Here is a 15,399-nt window from a genome sequence, read left to right as displayed (position 1 = left end):
AGGTGGTTACTTAAAAAACAAGACAAATATTGAAACCATAATTATTTCAAATCATATGTTAGCTTTTTTTAAATGTGCACAAAATAGAAAATAATGATTAAAATAAATATACACCAATGAGAAAAGTGTAAAATGTGGCGAATATATGTTAGAGATGGAAGTAACAATTATTTAATTTTGTCGAATACAAATTTCGTTGTTGACTAATCGTTAAATCATTCACACAAACTGCTGGGAACAGAAGCGCAATGGGAGATGGATAAATGGCTCACTCACAGAGTTTACATCAACTTAGTTTGTGTCTCCATAAGTGCCCAAACTCAACAGATTATAATCCCTGTATATGAATAATTTCCATGTGTGAACAATATTTACACATTTAAATGCCTTTTAAATCTCATGTTCAGCTGTTTCTGTTGATTTTAGAGATGGAGGACATGGCAGAAATAATCGTTAACTAATCGACTAATCGAAAAAGTAATCATCAGATTAGTCGACTACCAAAATTGGGGTATATGGACATCTGTCACTGTTTTTATTCCACCAGTGTGTAGAACCCTTTAACCCTTTCTTTGAGTTGTCGTCTGACAACACTGCTGAATACCTGAGCAGGTGTACTGAGAGCTGGAATTCAGCGACAGTTATTTGCATTGCCGTGAGGACTGGTTTGAGCAACACTTGCAGAGAGAATGCAGTTTACTGAAACACAGCTGCCATAAAATGCCTTTCTGACAGAGCAGTGGATGATGGACTTTGCAAATCACCTAATGAATGCGTGACATTAAGCATTAGGCTGGGTGTGCAGTTCCTGGAGCAAGCTTTCTGAGCAATATTTCACATTTCAACAAAAAAAGAGAAAGAAACAGAAGCTTTGTGCTGACTGCACACTAACCCTCACACTCACAATGACTGTGGAGCTGATGGGTGTTAAAAAGCTGCAAAGCAGAAAGTTTTCAGATCAATTTTTGAGGAGCGATTATCAATTCAAATACTCTCCCAGTAGCTTCTGTATGAAGTTTATGCTTATACAGCAAGCAAATGTGTCATATCAGCAGCAGCAGGCAAATTCAGCCTGTAAGGGAGACTAGGACAGACTGACAGAGAGAGAGAGAGAGAGAGAGAGAGAGAGGTAAAGAGAGAGGGAAATGGTACATCCTTAAAGGTAAAATCAAATGTGCACATCCAGCAATCACATGATGTTAGGAAAACACTGTACTAACACCACACCTACACCCATAGACAGCCTTTCCAAAGCGTCTGAAGATTAATCATATTGAAAACTGGTGGACTGACTGGCTCCTGTGGTGAGATCATTCAGATTTATTCCCTCAGTAAATAAATAAACAGATCAACTGCTGAAAAATGGAAAAGGTCTTTTGGGACTCAAAAGTATAAACACAGTGTTATTATGCATGAATGGTCCAAAGTATGGTTCCGGCTCCTATTCACAAAACTGCTGTTTCGTAATATGCAGTTCTGGAAAAAATAAGAGACCACTTATTGATGTTATTCCTTGATTTTACCTAATTAAAAACATTTGGTGGAGGAAAACATGCCAAGATGCATGAAAACAGTGATTAAAACAGTATTCCACCAAATATTGATTTCTGAACTCTTAAAACTTTATGTATATGAATTTGTTTTATTTGCATTATTTGAGGTCTGCTTCCATATGGTACGCAAAAAAAACAACAAAACTTGCACACACATCAAAGGATAACGGAACTTTACTATTTTTTAATTAAATTTAGAGTACTCAGAGTGAAATGCGTTTTATATTTTTTCTTTTTGGAAGGCCCTGCGTCTGCTTTCCCTGCCTCCGCCATGATCTGCTTTCTCTCACTCACTGAACAATTCCCGTCCGGGAGGGGGGAAAAACACTGCCCGCCCACACTAAAAACTGATTGGCTGTCTCACAGACTCTTTCAATCAGAACCCTCTCTGTTTTCTCTCTCTCCTTCCCACACGCGATTAGAGAAAAAAAGTCTGTCGCCTGTGTGCGCGTTTGTGTGCAGTGCACTCTTGGGGCACTCGTTCTGAATTCCGGGAGATTATATGTGACTCGCGGGCATCAGGGAGCCACTACCGAAATGCGGGAGACTCTCGCAGCTTCAGGGAGACTTGGTTTGTCTGGGAATGTTAAATGCCTGAACAACTTCAGAAACTTAATATTCCATCTATCTGGCACCCACTATCAGACCTCACTTTAAGACACAAAACCAGTTACTGTCCCAAGACTTTTGGCAGTATGTAAATACAACATATATTATTATACAAATGAACAACATATGAAGGCCTGTTCACATCATAAGCCTCATATATTTTTTTGCAAATAATGTAAAGGGTTTACAAAATGTTTAACAACAGCATGTTTTTAAATAAGACTCTTTAATTAATGTTATTTCTTTTTTAAGCTGTGGATGTGAAAGAGGAATTAAGACCAGACAGACTCAACAGTTTCACATGAAACTGGGTATAAAGCCAGTTCATTCCATACATGCTCTATAGCTTGGTCGTGGTAAACAGGATCTTTACACAGAATTCCCTTGTGAAAATTGCCTGCTAGAATGATATGGGGAATAACTTCTATTTATTTCTGTTAATACTTTTTTTACCTAATAAATCTGAATTTAAATATACTTTTTTTATTTTATTTTTAACAAAGTGTACTTTATTTGGCTGTGCTAATTTAGTCCTGGTGAAAACTGCTAATCCTCGAGGTTCACATACTTTTGCCACTCACAAATATGTAATATTGGATAATTTTCCTCTGAAAAAAATATTTGCTCTTAAACAACCTCTAGCATTTTTTTTCCTAATTTGCTTCTAATTCTTCTCATAGACCTCAACACCTCATTTTAAACTATCGCTAATGCAGCATCACTGGTGCGCTTCTCTGCTCGGAGGAAAGCACAGCTCTGATATATCAGCTGACAAACACCTGTGCTGCAGACCAGCATCACACTAGTAGTGATGAGGGAAGAGAGCACCACCTACCCACCCAGAGAGAGCATGACCAATTGTGCTCTCTCTCAGACTCCAGCTGCTGATGGCATGCAGCATGATTGAGATCTTGGCTGGGCCTGTGTGTCAGAGCCCTAAATAATAAATCTAATATTAGAAGTGATGTAGTGTACAGTACCAGTCAAAAGTTTGGACACACCTTCTAAATGTTTTCCTAATTTTTTTATTCATTTTTTTTTACATTATAGTTTAATATTAAAGATATCAAGCCAAATAATGGACACATATGGAATTATGTAGCAGATATACAGTAAAAAAACTGTTAGTCCTCCACATTAATCCCCTGATCTAAACCTGATGAACTGAGATGGTGATTTGAGGTGATTTGGGATGAGCAACTATTGTTCAGCACCTCCAGAAACTCCTTCAAGAAGCTGAGAAAACTATTCCAGGTGACCGAAAAAGATAAATGTGGTATAAAACATATTCTGGAATGTTTAACACTTTTACAATGTTTAAATCATAAAAAGAAAGAAAACACATTGAATGAGAAGACATGTGTCCTAACTTTTGACTAGTACTGTAAACCAGTGGTTCCAAAATAACAATCCAATATCTATATAATTATTTCAGCATAAATAAAGTATATTTTTTTATTCACATGAACCACTAGAGCTAGATACTAATGGTGCTGATCAGTAAACATGTTTACTGAAATCTGATCTTATGTGTTCTAAGAAGTTTCAGTTCTTTTTTTGTCACTTTGTTTTGTCTGTACAGGAATCCAGTTCCTCTTTCTAAAAAAAGGTTAGAACAGCTCCAGGCTGTACCCTGGGCAGCGACTATCTCTAAAACACACATTACACAGACAATGCAGGGATACTGAAGCCCCACGTCACTTCCCAGGCCCTGCTGTGAGCCACCTGCACACTTGCATGTGGGAGGTTGTTATAGCAGATGATAGGAGATTCACACCCTTTTCCTGTGGAAAAACACACTCACACACTCTTACACACACACCCCAAATGCTTCCAGTGTCACTCCAGTCCCAGCAGTCTCACAATTACCAGCAGAGCTGTCAGAGTGTGTTTGAGTGATGAGTTATGAAAACAGACCTACTGCATAATTTCCTCTCTGAGCCATGTGCCTGATGGGCATTTACAGCTCCAAGTTCATCTCTCATGCAGACAGCAAACATAAGAGTGCCCCCTGCTGACTGCTCTGATACAAATGCTGCCTAGGATAAAGTAATACAAATAAAAGTTTTTTTTATTAGAAGCTGTACTTACAATATAAGTACAGCTTAAATATCACCATGGGTAATATACAGCTCTGGAAAAAAAATAGGAGACCACTTCAGTGTCTAGATCAGTTCCTCTGATTTTGCTATTTATAGGTTTATGTTTGAGTAAAATGAACATTGTTGTTTTAGTTATAATTATAAACTACAGACATTTCTCTCAAACTCCAAATAAAAATATTGTAATTTAGAGCATTTATTTGCAGAAAATGAGAAATGGCTTAAATAACAAAAAAAATGCAGAGCTTTCAGACCTCAAATAATGCAAAGAAAACAAGTTCACATTCATAAAGTTTTAGGAATTCAGAAATCAATATTTGGTGAAATAACCCTGTTTTTAATCACAGTTGTCATGCATCTTGGTATGCTCTCCTCCACCAGTCTTACACACTGCTTTTGGATAACTTTATGCCACTCCTGGTGCACAAATTTAAGCAGTTCAGCTTGGTTTGATGGCTTGTGATCATCCATCTTCCTCTTGATTATATTTCAATTTGGTAAAATCAAAGAAAAACATAATTTTTAAGCAGTCTCATTTTTTTTCTCCCAGAGCTGTATATAGAAGTAACGATTCCAAACAGTGCCGTGAGTAACACTGATTTTATTTCCCTTCATCCAGCAGGAATATAGCACATATATTAAAGAAAAATCACAGGTAAAAAAATCTAGGCTGCACTTCTATTTTATTAGATTTTATTAATAGTTAATTAATAATAAGCACAAAAAAGTGATTCTTTATATTATTTTATTTATTAATCAAGTGCAGTGAATAAATATAAAAGCCTGAAGGATTAGTACCATGACAAAAAACCCTGCATTTGACCAGTAAATGAGATAAACAAGTTCTCTTTTAGGCAACACACAGCGTAATGATGACCACTACTAACTGAGTAATGAAGCAAGAACGCTCCTATGGTCCCGTATTGGCAAAAGCATGTCAGCTGTAAGCGCTGAAGTGTTAGTGGAGCATCTTAGCATGAATGACATTCAACTCTGTACATTACCATGTCTCTCTACTTCTAAGTGTAAGTGGCAATCGCCTGCCGCACATGAAACAGCTGCAGTGGAAATTTGCAATCAAATTGTAAAAAATAAATATTCATTAAATCTATTATAAGTGCTGCCCAACAATCACCAAATCAATTAAATGCTAATTGTCTAGTGGCACAGTGATTACACAAGTCTCGAGGTGAAGACACTGGTATACAGTATTCTGGCATAGTGCTAACAGATTACTACTGAATAATTATCTGTTGTTGTTGGCCACAAAGAGAAGTTCTGACTCCTCAAGAACTACAACATAAAAGGCCCTATCTCTGAATACTCCAACACAGCAGAGTACTCTGACCCTTTGGATATCGATTGCAGCATTTAAATCCAGTGGAAAACACTCAATATTCCTCTAAATCACTCAATATTAGAGACTAATCTTAGTCTAACATCAATAAGGGGTGTTTCCAGAACCTGCCCTTCTTCTTTTCAAGCATTTCTGGGAATTCCACCGCAGCAATTAATGAGTAAACATCACAAACATAAACACATCTTACAAACGTCAGTGGCCTTTAAGAACAAACACAGATTTCAAATGTAGCGGAATACATAACGAAAACATCAGCAAAGAAAAAAATGAAATGCATTTTTTTTAACTCTTGGCCACGTTTTACATACATATGATGAGGGGGAGAAAATTGGACCTCTGTGCACATTACGCAACTGGCAGTGATGGGGCACCATCCAGCAGGGCTGTCAATCATCCATGCCTATGTTGCGGAACAGGTAAGACATCGATTCTCCGTTGTGGATACGGCGAATGGCCTCTGATAGGATCATGCTGATGTCCACCGTCTTGATCTTGGGACACTGCAGTTTCTGGATCTCGTGTGGAATGGTGTTTGTGACGACCACCTGCAGAGAGGGGTGGAGGTTAAACCATATGAGTACAAAGATCAGCTTTGTTTTATATAGGACAGCAGCAATCCATCTTTTTCAGTTCTGATACACACTGGCTACCAGACACAATCAGTTCTGGATTAATAAACTCTATCCCTTACCATCCTCTTTACCAGACACTATAAATGACGTAATACTTTATTTACTTTGTATAACAACATCTAACAAATTAACACACAGATATACATGTGTTAATCACAAATAAGTCAAATGATTCAAAATAAAACAGCAGTTTTTCTAAGATGGATTACATGATAGTTAAAAATACAGCTCTGGGAAAAATTAACAGAGCATTTCAGTTTCTCTGATTTTGCTACTTATAGCAAATTATGTTAATGTTTATTAGGGTTGACTAAATGGAACATTGTTGTTTTATTCTATACACTACGGACAGCATTTATCCAAAATATATTTGGTTTGATGGCTTGTGATCATCCATCTTCCCTTTGATTATATTCTAGAAGTTTTCAATTTGGTAAAATCAAAAAACTCATCACAGGTCTCTTTTTTTCCCCCCCAGAGCTGTAGGTTGATGGCACAGAGTGATTATTCTTATTTAGAACATACTGTATTTATGTCAGTTCTATTAAACTCTAATACAGACCTCATCAATAGCTGACTCCTCTATAAGACGTGGTGCATCAGACGAGAGGATTCCATGAGTAGCCATGACAAAGATTTTGTATGCCCCTCGTTCCTTCAGCGTTTCAGCTGCTGCCAGAAAACTATCCACATCATCAATAATATCATCCTATAAGGGTAGGAAAAAAAAAACTGAAGTTAGATCAACACAAAAGATCAGAGAATAAGGAGTGTTAAACACAACTGCATTAGATAGCGCAATGATACAGTAATTTAAAAGCAATACTGTGCTAGTTTTTCCACTCCTGTGCTCCCTCTACAGATGGGGAGTGTAATTTATTTTTAGACCACTGCAGTACATACAAATCACATTTTGCACACCTTTTTTATGGACCGTGAACCGTGAACTGAAATGTTAATGAAATCTGTAATTTTACAAGGTTTTAGACTGATATTTTTTAGATTATTCAGTATTATACAACTCTGGAGAGAGTTTTTTTTGCAGATTTATCCAAGTTGCATAGTACAACAGCAACAGTCCAGAACTGCTATTCTCCCTGTTACAGACAAAGGAGCTTCAAACAACTGTGAAGCTATCGTATGTTTAACTTGTCAATCTATCTGCATAAGACCAAAGGTAACCCCTAAAATTATATATGAAATGGCTCAGGTGTTTATTCTGTAATAATTGTGGGACTATACTGTTCAAGAAAAGCAGTGTGCTTCAAAAAATGTCTGAGCTTTGGTATTTACATTTGAATTTTAGCTTTTGTGAGTCAAAGATTACAGAAGCATGTATTTTTGAACATGATTCAGACCTGAGCTGTGGGTTAGTCATGCTGAGGTAGCCTCATCCTACACAATATGACATTCAGTACTAATGGGTAAAAGCATGGCTTCAGTATGGTACTGTGTAAGAGCCACAAATTCCAATTTGACGTAAAGCCTAAATATAACCTTTTAAAACATAATTCAGTAATGCAACTCACCACAATAATGGCAATTCGGCCACCTACATCTCCCACCACAGTTATTGGAGGCTTTTCTTTTGGGATGAGCACTGTGATGAAGACGACAGTGACAGTTACAAAAAACATTGCCCCTGTTTTTTTGCCCAATGATATTAAACAGAATTGTCACAATCCAATCCACAGACAAAAATGCTCACATGGTATCTCCAGACTGGGGTGGATGGCTCCCATGTTTTTCACAGTAGGTGGAGAGTGTCGTCCGTCCACAAGATCTGATTCGGCGTCCTGCGCTTCACCATGGATCACAGCAATGCCCAGTCGAAGCCTTTCAGCAAATGACTGAGCCCTGAAAACATAACATAAAAACCATGAGATCTGCTCATTTATTCCATGCATTGTCTATAAAACCTCATCAGTTTAGGCAAGCAGTGGACTAACCTTTTAGCTGAGGATGGAGATTTGGCCACAATCACTGCGTTTCTGTAGTCAGGGATCTGCATGGAAGAGAACAGACAGAACACATAAAAGAGACACATGGATGAGCATAGAGACATCTCCATAGTTGAGCTGTGTTTTTGCAAGAACATTGCAATATAATACTCATCATGACAAAGGTGTTATAACTTAATATTTTGATACTTTATACATAATGATCTGTGCAGGGCAATATAGTGTGATTTAAAAACAGAGTCATGGTTTAAACACAACACAAAATGAACCACTCTAAAATCAAGAAAATTGATAATTGCAACATATGATAGTTTAATATATTGATATTTTCTTACAACACGAATAAACAATCTAAACTGCAATCCACTGATTTCTGTATCCGTAACTGCATAAACAACAGCCTTTTGATTATTACAAGGTTAAAAATTAATGACCTTGAATGCCTTAAGGTGTTTACAGCTAGTTTAATATTGACTCTTAATATCAGGCAGTTACACGTCTGAATGTCAGCAGTTTTCTAAAGCTAAGGCATGAGCAGATTGTGCAGCCAGCACGGAGACCGGAGCTGTACCTCTTCCTGAATGTACTGTAGCAAAAACGGAGATGCTCGGAGGTTGTCGACTGGAATGTTGAAGAAACCTTGGATTTCCTTTTGATGCAAATCCATAGTAATGAGATGACTAAGACCTGGAAAAAGTGGAACAGACTAACATTCAACCAAATAAACAATGGAGAACTGCACTGTCAGCAGCTACAAGACGTGACAGATAAACAGTTGTGACACAATTAAATAAATCAATCACTAATTACTAGGGCATAAATAAGAGCATAAAGTAAATAGTTTGAGTGTTTAACAGTTACAAGGCACATTTATCAAAGGGCTGCATGCCCTATTTCATTTCGACTCAGGACATCACTAGGATCTATGATGGGTCTTGAAGACCTTTCACAAAAAAACAATTCTTTATGAAACCAAACTCTCAGCTGTAATCACTTGAGGCAAGAACTGTAGTCTTTAAAGCTTGAAAGGGAATATATTATTTCTCCTTTTACACAAGTTAAAATAGGTCTTTGGGCTATACAATACATGTTCATGAAGTTCTTTACACACAATCACGCTCACATAATGAGATCTCACCAGCTCTATTCTTCTCAGTTTCAGAGCCGTTATGGGCTCTGTCACTTTTATGTAAATAAGCTGTTGCTGGCCATGCCATGTATATGCTGGAGCATTTACCACACCTTAGTGTTTGCTTGTGTTAAATGGCAAAACATAAACCACCTAGTTCATGCTTAACTGCGATAGAAGCACATTTTGAGACCTCTCTAGGGAGAATGTGTAATTGCATATAAAAGTGGAAATGTGGAAGAGCAATTTTAATAAAGGTTAATGCAAATGAATTGTTCTGTAAAATTTCTTTTATAAAATACTGTCAAAAAATAGGGCTCTGTGTTGCCAGATCACTCATGAAAGGATGGGCATAAAAACTACTGTTTTAATTAAAAAAAATACATAAAATATAAAAACACAGGATCGTCTTCTTTAATAAACAAATGCCTGTTTTTAAAAAAATAATAAAAAATAAAAAAAGCATGTCACCTGCTTTACACATCATAGAGGCCAGCAGCTTAGAGACGATGGAACCTCTTTTTCTCATTTTGCACTGTTTACTGTAGGGAAAATAGGGAATGACTCCGATGATATTCCGGGCACAGGAGGTTCTGCAGGCATACACCATAATGAGCAGTTCCATGATGGTTGTGTTGACATCCCTGTGGGAAAAACAGATCAAAAAAAGGGGCTAAATGAACACCCAACTTTTAGTGACTGGGGAAAAATAAACACTCAAATCAATGTGGGTCTTACTTGGATACAGTCTGGATGATGAAGACATCTTTACCACGCACCGACTCCTGGATCTGAACACGCGTTTCTGTGTAAGAAAAAAAAAATCGCTTCTGTAAGACAAATCTATGAAAACTCTTTTCTTATGATATAGAAAGGGTGGTATTTCCACTATGATACAATCTATTACACTCTAATACACATGGTCAAAACAAAGAGAGGGTCTTTTTAATTGGTGAATAGAGGATAGTGGCTCAGCCACCCAATTTGTTTTGTCTGCATTATCCAGCATGGAATGCAAAGAATGAGCAGCCTCTCTGCAAAATCAACAATTCAGACTGGGCCACCAAGGCCAGTTATCCCGACCAGGACAACAGACAGACATTCCCAGGACTAATTTGCCACTGAGGAAGTCCAACTATCCTGTAAACATCCATAATTCATTTAGAAATGTAATGTATTATCATCAAAATCATAATCTAATAATAATAATAATAATAATAATAATAATAATAATAATAATAATAATAATGTGTTTAAAACACGTTTTAATCCTTTAAGACGAGAATTATGTAACACTGATGTGAAAAATATATGAATATAATAAATATATAAATGCTGACTCTAATGTTCTAAGAAAATAATATTTAATTACTTTTTTTATTGGAAGCCTTTTTATTTCACAAACCATCTCTTAACAGTAAAATAAACATGATTAAATGTATTCTAAATCAATTAACCTACTTTGTGGTCTATCCTGCACTGTAAAAATGTTTCTTGTAAATCTTTACTGCAAGTTAACAGCAAAAAAGTTGTTAGTAAAGGATTGTAAAATTACAGAAAGATCACAACATATTATTTTATAATAAGAATTGTAATTAATACATTAATTACAAATTATTGCAGCTTTTGTAGAATAAGCTTTTGCCTAAATAAATACACAATAACACTGTAATTATTATTTACAATAAATATATGTAGTTTTAAGTTTTGGGGGTTTAGTTGCCAGTGAATATATATAAAATATATATATATACATGATGTCCATTATAATGGACACAGAGTCTGAAGGGGTTAAAATGTTGCTCAGTTGTGGTGTGTCTCAGAACTACTGTCTGACCCCAATTACTTAAGAGGAAAGCAGAAGTGATGAGATGAGAGTCAGTTAAGCTGTCCACACAACCATGCTGACTTGACAGGGCGTTTTAAATGCAAAGCACTTAAATTCTCTACTTATACCTACAACCTAACAGTAAGGTGGGCAAATTATTCCACTGCAAATTATGTTTATTAGCAAAAAGTAAAAACTTGCATCTGTCTACAATAAAATAAAATGTAATTATATAACCTTTTCAAGACAAGAGCAAGATGGATAAAAGAAGTCCTAAAAGATTCTGTAGAGCCCATGTGGAATGAGCTAAAATTCCCCAGAAACACTGCAAGAAGCTGGTATCTGCCTATGCATCATGTCTGCAGCAGAACATACCAGCATAAAGGTGTTTGAGGTTGAATAATTGTGAGAATTGTGTAGTTGTTTTGGGCCATTTCAATTGTTATTTTTTTATTGGTTTATTGTATTGCAAATAAATGCACCATTTTTAATTTGAATCATTTTGAGGATGTGTTTACCCACTACCTATAAAACCTAAAAATAGATATTTTTGTAACAGATCCGACCACAGACAGATACCACTTGAGATACAGCACACTGGGTTTCATCTTACCTCTATTTGCTTCTTGATACACTTGCACCTTGCCAAGCTCCACACCCAATCGTCTGAAGTAAATAAGAAGGAAAAAATAATCATCAGTAAGAAAAAAAAAACAGTGATTTACTAAACACAGAAGACTAAAGGCGAAAGGTCTTGAAGGATCCTTAGTCAATAATTTCACACCAGCTTAGGTGAATGATTAACTGAATTATTGGCCAACTTCAGGACAGGCACATACTTGCCTTTCTCAGATTAGAAGCTGCACTTTAAGCTGGCAGGTCAATATTTCCACCAGACAAAACATTATTTTACTAAACACAACACAAAGCTAAACATCAAATGTGAATCTAAACAACATCAGAATAAATTAAGTTTAACTTACTCTGCGATCCTTTTTCCCAGCTCCCTGCTGGAGGGGTTGGAGTTGGCCGTAAAAATGACCAGGCCTCCCTTTGCGGCGTTCATGTCCAGTTTCTTCTTAGTTTCTACCTCGAGGGACTCAGGCAGTGGCTCCCTGGGCTCCCAGGCACTGCTGAGCCCTTCCTATAAACAGTTTCACAAGCAGACTGTTAGTTTAACACCACACCACACAAGTATGCCTGATCAAATCCTGTAAAGAAAAAGAGGAGGAATATGATACAATCAGCTGTTAGTAATTAGTTGAATTAAGTACTTGAATTCTACCACGGTTTTTTAATTAGTCTAATTTTGGTTTATGATGCCAAACCAGGTAAAACATTTTTAGAAGCTATTTTACCATTGAAATATAAGAATCACTTGAAAATAAACCCTATGCTCAAATGGTTGTACACACCCTTTCTAAAGAATACATTCAGATACTAGAGGGGTATAAAGCAGAGGTGGACAATATCACTTATTATAATCTCTCCAATCATACCTATAATACACTTTTAAGCATATCATGCACATCCAACAGTGCTTAAAGAACACTGACCGAGCTGTAAATTTAATTACACAGAGCATACATAATCATGTTTAACAGGATGGGAAAAAAGAATAGGTTTAAAAAATACTGTGAAAATATAAAACAATTGTTTCTTTAGTTTGTTTGTTTGTTTGTTTGTTTGTGTTTAAAGCCAATTTAGCAGCTGTGGCTATTTCATGGCTAATACAAGTAAAAGATTTCACTCAATAAAAAAAATTAAAAAATACATTATAATACATAATACATTATAATACATTATACATTATAATACATAATACATAAATACACTAGATAAGGTTGGTCACATTAATAGACTTTAAAAATTGTAAAAGTTTTAAAGGTGAGACCTTATTAAAAATATCTACAGTAGTCATTTCTGTAAAAAACTGCTGTCTTTTCACTCTAAGAGCAGGACAAGATAAAATATGGTTGATTGATAAAACATTGCCACAGTGATCACACAGGGGAGGTTCATCTCTAATTAGTAAAAAGCCATGGGTGAGCCTAGAATGTCCAATCCTACACCTTGTATAAACAACTTGATCATGTCTACAAGAAAATAATTGAGTTACAGTTTGTTTCACAGAAATGCAGATTTCATGCAGCTTATTGTCATCGCAGCTGTCCCATTCAGCTTGCCATTTATCAATTATATAGGACGAAAGTACAGGTTTGATATCAGAGACAGGGATCTGGCACTCAGAGATGTTTTCATTCAAAGCTCCTTTAGCAGCACTATCTGCCTTTTCGATACCAATTGTTTCTTTAGAATCAGTCTCTCCTGATGACTTTTGAATGTGAACATTTGTATTAAGATAAAGAGAATGTTTTTTTTTTTTAAATATCTTTAGGTTATTTAAAAATGTTATTGTGATGTTCTGCAAAATATAGCGCGATTTAATAAATAAAGGAATTTCAAATATTTCACAAAAATTCTAGGATTCAAATGACCATGATTAATAACAACAGTTGTATGTCCAAAACTGGAGTAAAATAAATAACACTGGGCATATTATATTGCAATTATGTATGGGACAGCGCAAAGAAAAACTGTTATCCTGACAGGCCTATGTGGAGCAGTGTTGTTGTACTACAGCGCTCCATCTAATAATATTGTTTCTTCAGAATCTGTAACTCCTGATTCCTTTTAATGTGAACATATGTATTCAGATATATATCATTATTTGGGAAAATATCTTTAAATTATTGAATTAAAAAATGTCACTGTGATGTTTTGCTGTTCTGCTATAGTGGGATATAATTCAATGCAGACATTTCCACAAATTTCACAGAAATTCTAGGATCCATCCAGTCATGATTATTAACAGTTTGTGTTCAAAAGTGGAGTAAAATAAATTATACTGGACATATTGTATCGCAATTATTTATGGGACAATGTGCACAAAAACAGTTATCCTGACAGGCCTATGTGGAGACGGGTTGTCTGATACTACAACGCTCCATCTAATACTTTAAGGGTTAGTTAGGGGGTTTGATGATCCCCAGTTCACCTTATCTCTAACAGTTATTAAATTAATTTAAAGCCTTAAAGCAATGCTCCAAATCTAACCTAGTTATCTAATACACTTTCTGAACAGCAGAAACAGTTTCTCCTACAAAAACAAGACAAACTGTTGATTAAACCGTTGAAATCAGAAGAAAAAATGAATAAGCACATGTCCCAATACTTCTGTCCACATAGTGTATCTGAAAGTGTCTCCAAGTGCCCATGACAACAAGGCTTTCTCGTGACAAGAAACCAACCACAGGGAAATTAGCTAGTTAGCATGTAAGGCTAGCTAACCGGTTATCTTAGCTATGTTTCAGCCTTAAACATGAACCAACCACTTCCAAAATCAAATATAAATCTAAACATGTTTACAGAGGTCTTCAAAACCATTCTAAATTCATAAATCTAGCCCAAAACTAGAGATAGACACACACTCTTCACTGGAGCTGGGCAGTATATGTCCACATATTATTAATCCATCCCACGATTTTGTTCCACTTCACAGGGCTGCTCTGCTGCAGCTGACCTATCCCCACAGTTGGAACGAATTCCTGGGCTGGATTTTTAATATATGGACCTGGACTCCGCAGCTCCGCTCAACAGCTAGCTGAGTTAACCTAGCTGGCTAACAGGCGCTACTACATATGCACTGCACTGTTAGGAAATGGAGAAAGCGTGAAAAACCACACCAAAAGTCACGCTAAAACAGCTGTAAATACACATTAAATGAGCTGAACTGATTTAGTGGATTCTCTCACCAGTTTTGTCTCCGTTCCGCCTCCCGACTGACTTACTTTATTTCATGGAGTGCTCGGGTTTAAAAGTGCAGATAAGAGCAACAGCGCTGGAAATAAGGAATAACCGTCAATCGCTGCGCGAGTTTTCAAAATAAAAGACTTCATTCAACACAACCGGCCGCATAAAATCAGGCGCCGTATCTGTAAATCAGAAGATAATGTTTAGTTAATAAGTTTAGAATTTCTGCTAAATATTACATAGATAAATACGATTGAAAAATATTATTATTTTAAAAAAGGATTTGACTTTGTACTATAAATCTTGAAAAATTACCGAGTAAATAAAATGCCCTAAATGTGAGTTTTAAAAATTCATCCCTTGTCGGTCCACTTATTTCTCAATTTATTTATTTATGAATTTTGTTATTAAT

At 36.1% G+C, this 15,399-nt stretch overlaps 1 protein-coding gene across 2 annotated transcripts; it reads right to left on the bottom strand.

Annotated features, from left to right (window-relative positions):
* Nucleotides 1–4,992: 4,992 nt before the first annotated feature.
* prpsap2 (phosphoribosyl pyrophosphate synthetase-associated protein 2) lies at nucleotides 4,993–15,132 on the bottom strand. Of its 2 annotated transcripts, none has more exons than XM_007247860.4 (11): nucleotides 14,990–15,132; nucleotides 12,158–12,318; nucleotides 11,788–11,840; nucleotides 10,085–10,151; nucleotides 9,818–9,990; nucleotides 8,789–8,904; nucleotides 8,206–8,261; nucleotides 7,965–8,113; nucleotides 7,786–7,856; nucleotides 6,819–6,965; nucleotides 4,993–6,169 (listed from the first exon to the last, which is right to left on the bottom strand). In XM_007247860.4, the coding sequence occupies exons 2-11, from the start codon at nucleotides 12,238–12,240 to the stop codon at nucleotides 6,011–6,013; spliced, it is 1,074 nt and encodes a 357-aa protein (XP_007247922.1). In that variant the 5' UTR covers nucleotides 12,241–12,318; nucleotides 14,990–15,132; the 3' UTR covers nucleotides 4,993–6,010. The 2 variants fall into 2 exon arrangements, with proteins under 2 accessions (XP_007247922.1, XP_022539067.1); XM_022683346.2 differs by having other exon boundaries at nucleotides 15,026–15,125.
* Between the last annotated feature and the right edge of the window lie 267 nt (nucleotides 15,133–15,399).

Source organism: Astyanax mexicanus, chromosome 3, assembly GCF_023375975.1.
Source record: "Astyanax mexicanus isolate ESR-SI-001 chromosome 3, AstMex3_surface, whole genome shotgun sequence".
Taxonomy (NCBI): domain Eukaryota; kingdom Metazoa; phylum Chordata; class Actinopteri; order Characiformes; family Acestrorhamphidae; genus Astyanax; species Astyanax mexicanus.
This window is presented reverse-complemented; position numbering and strand designations above follow the sequence as displayed.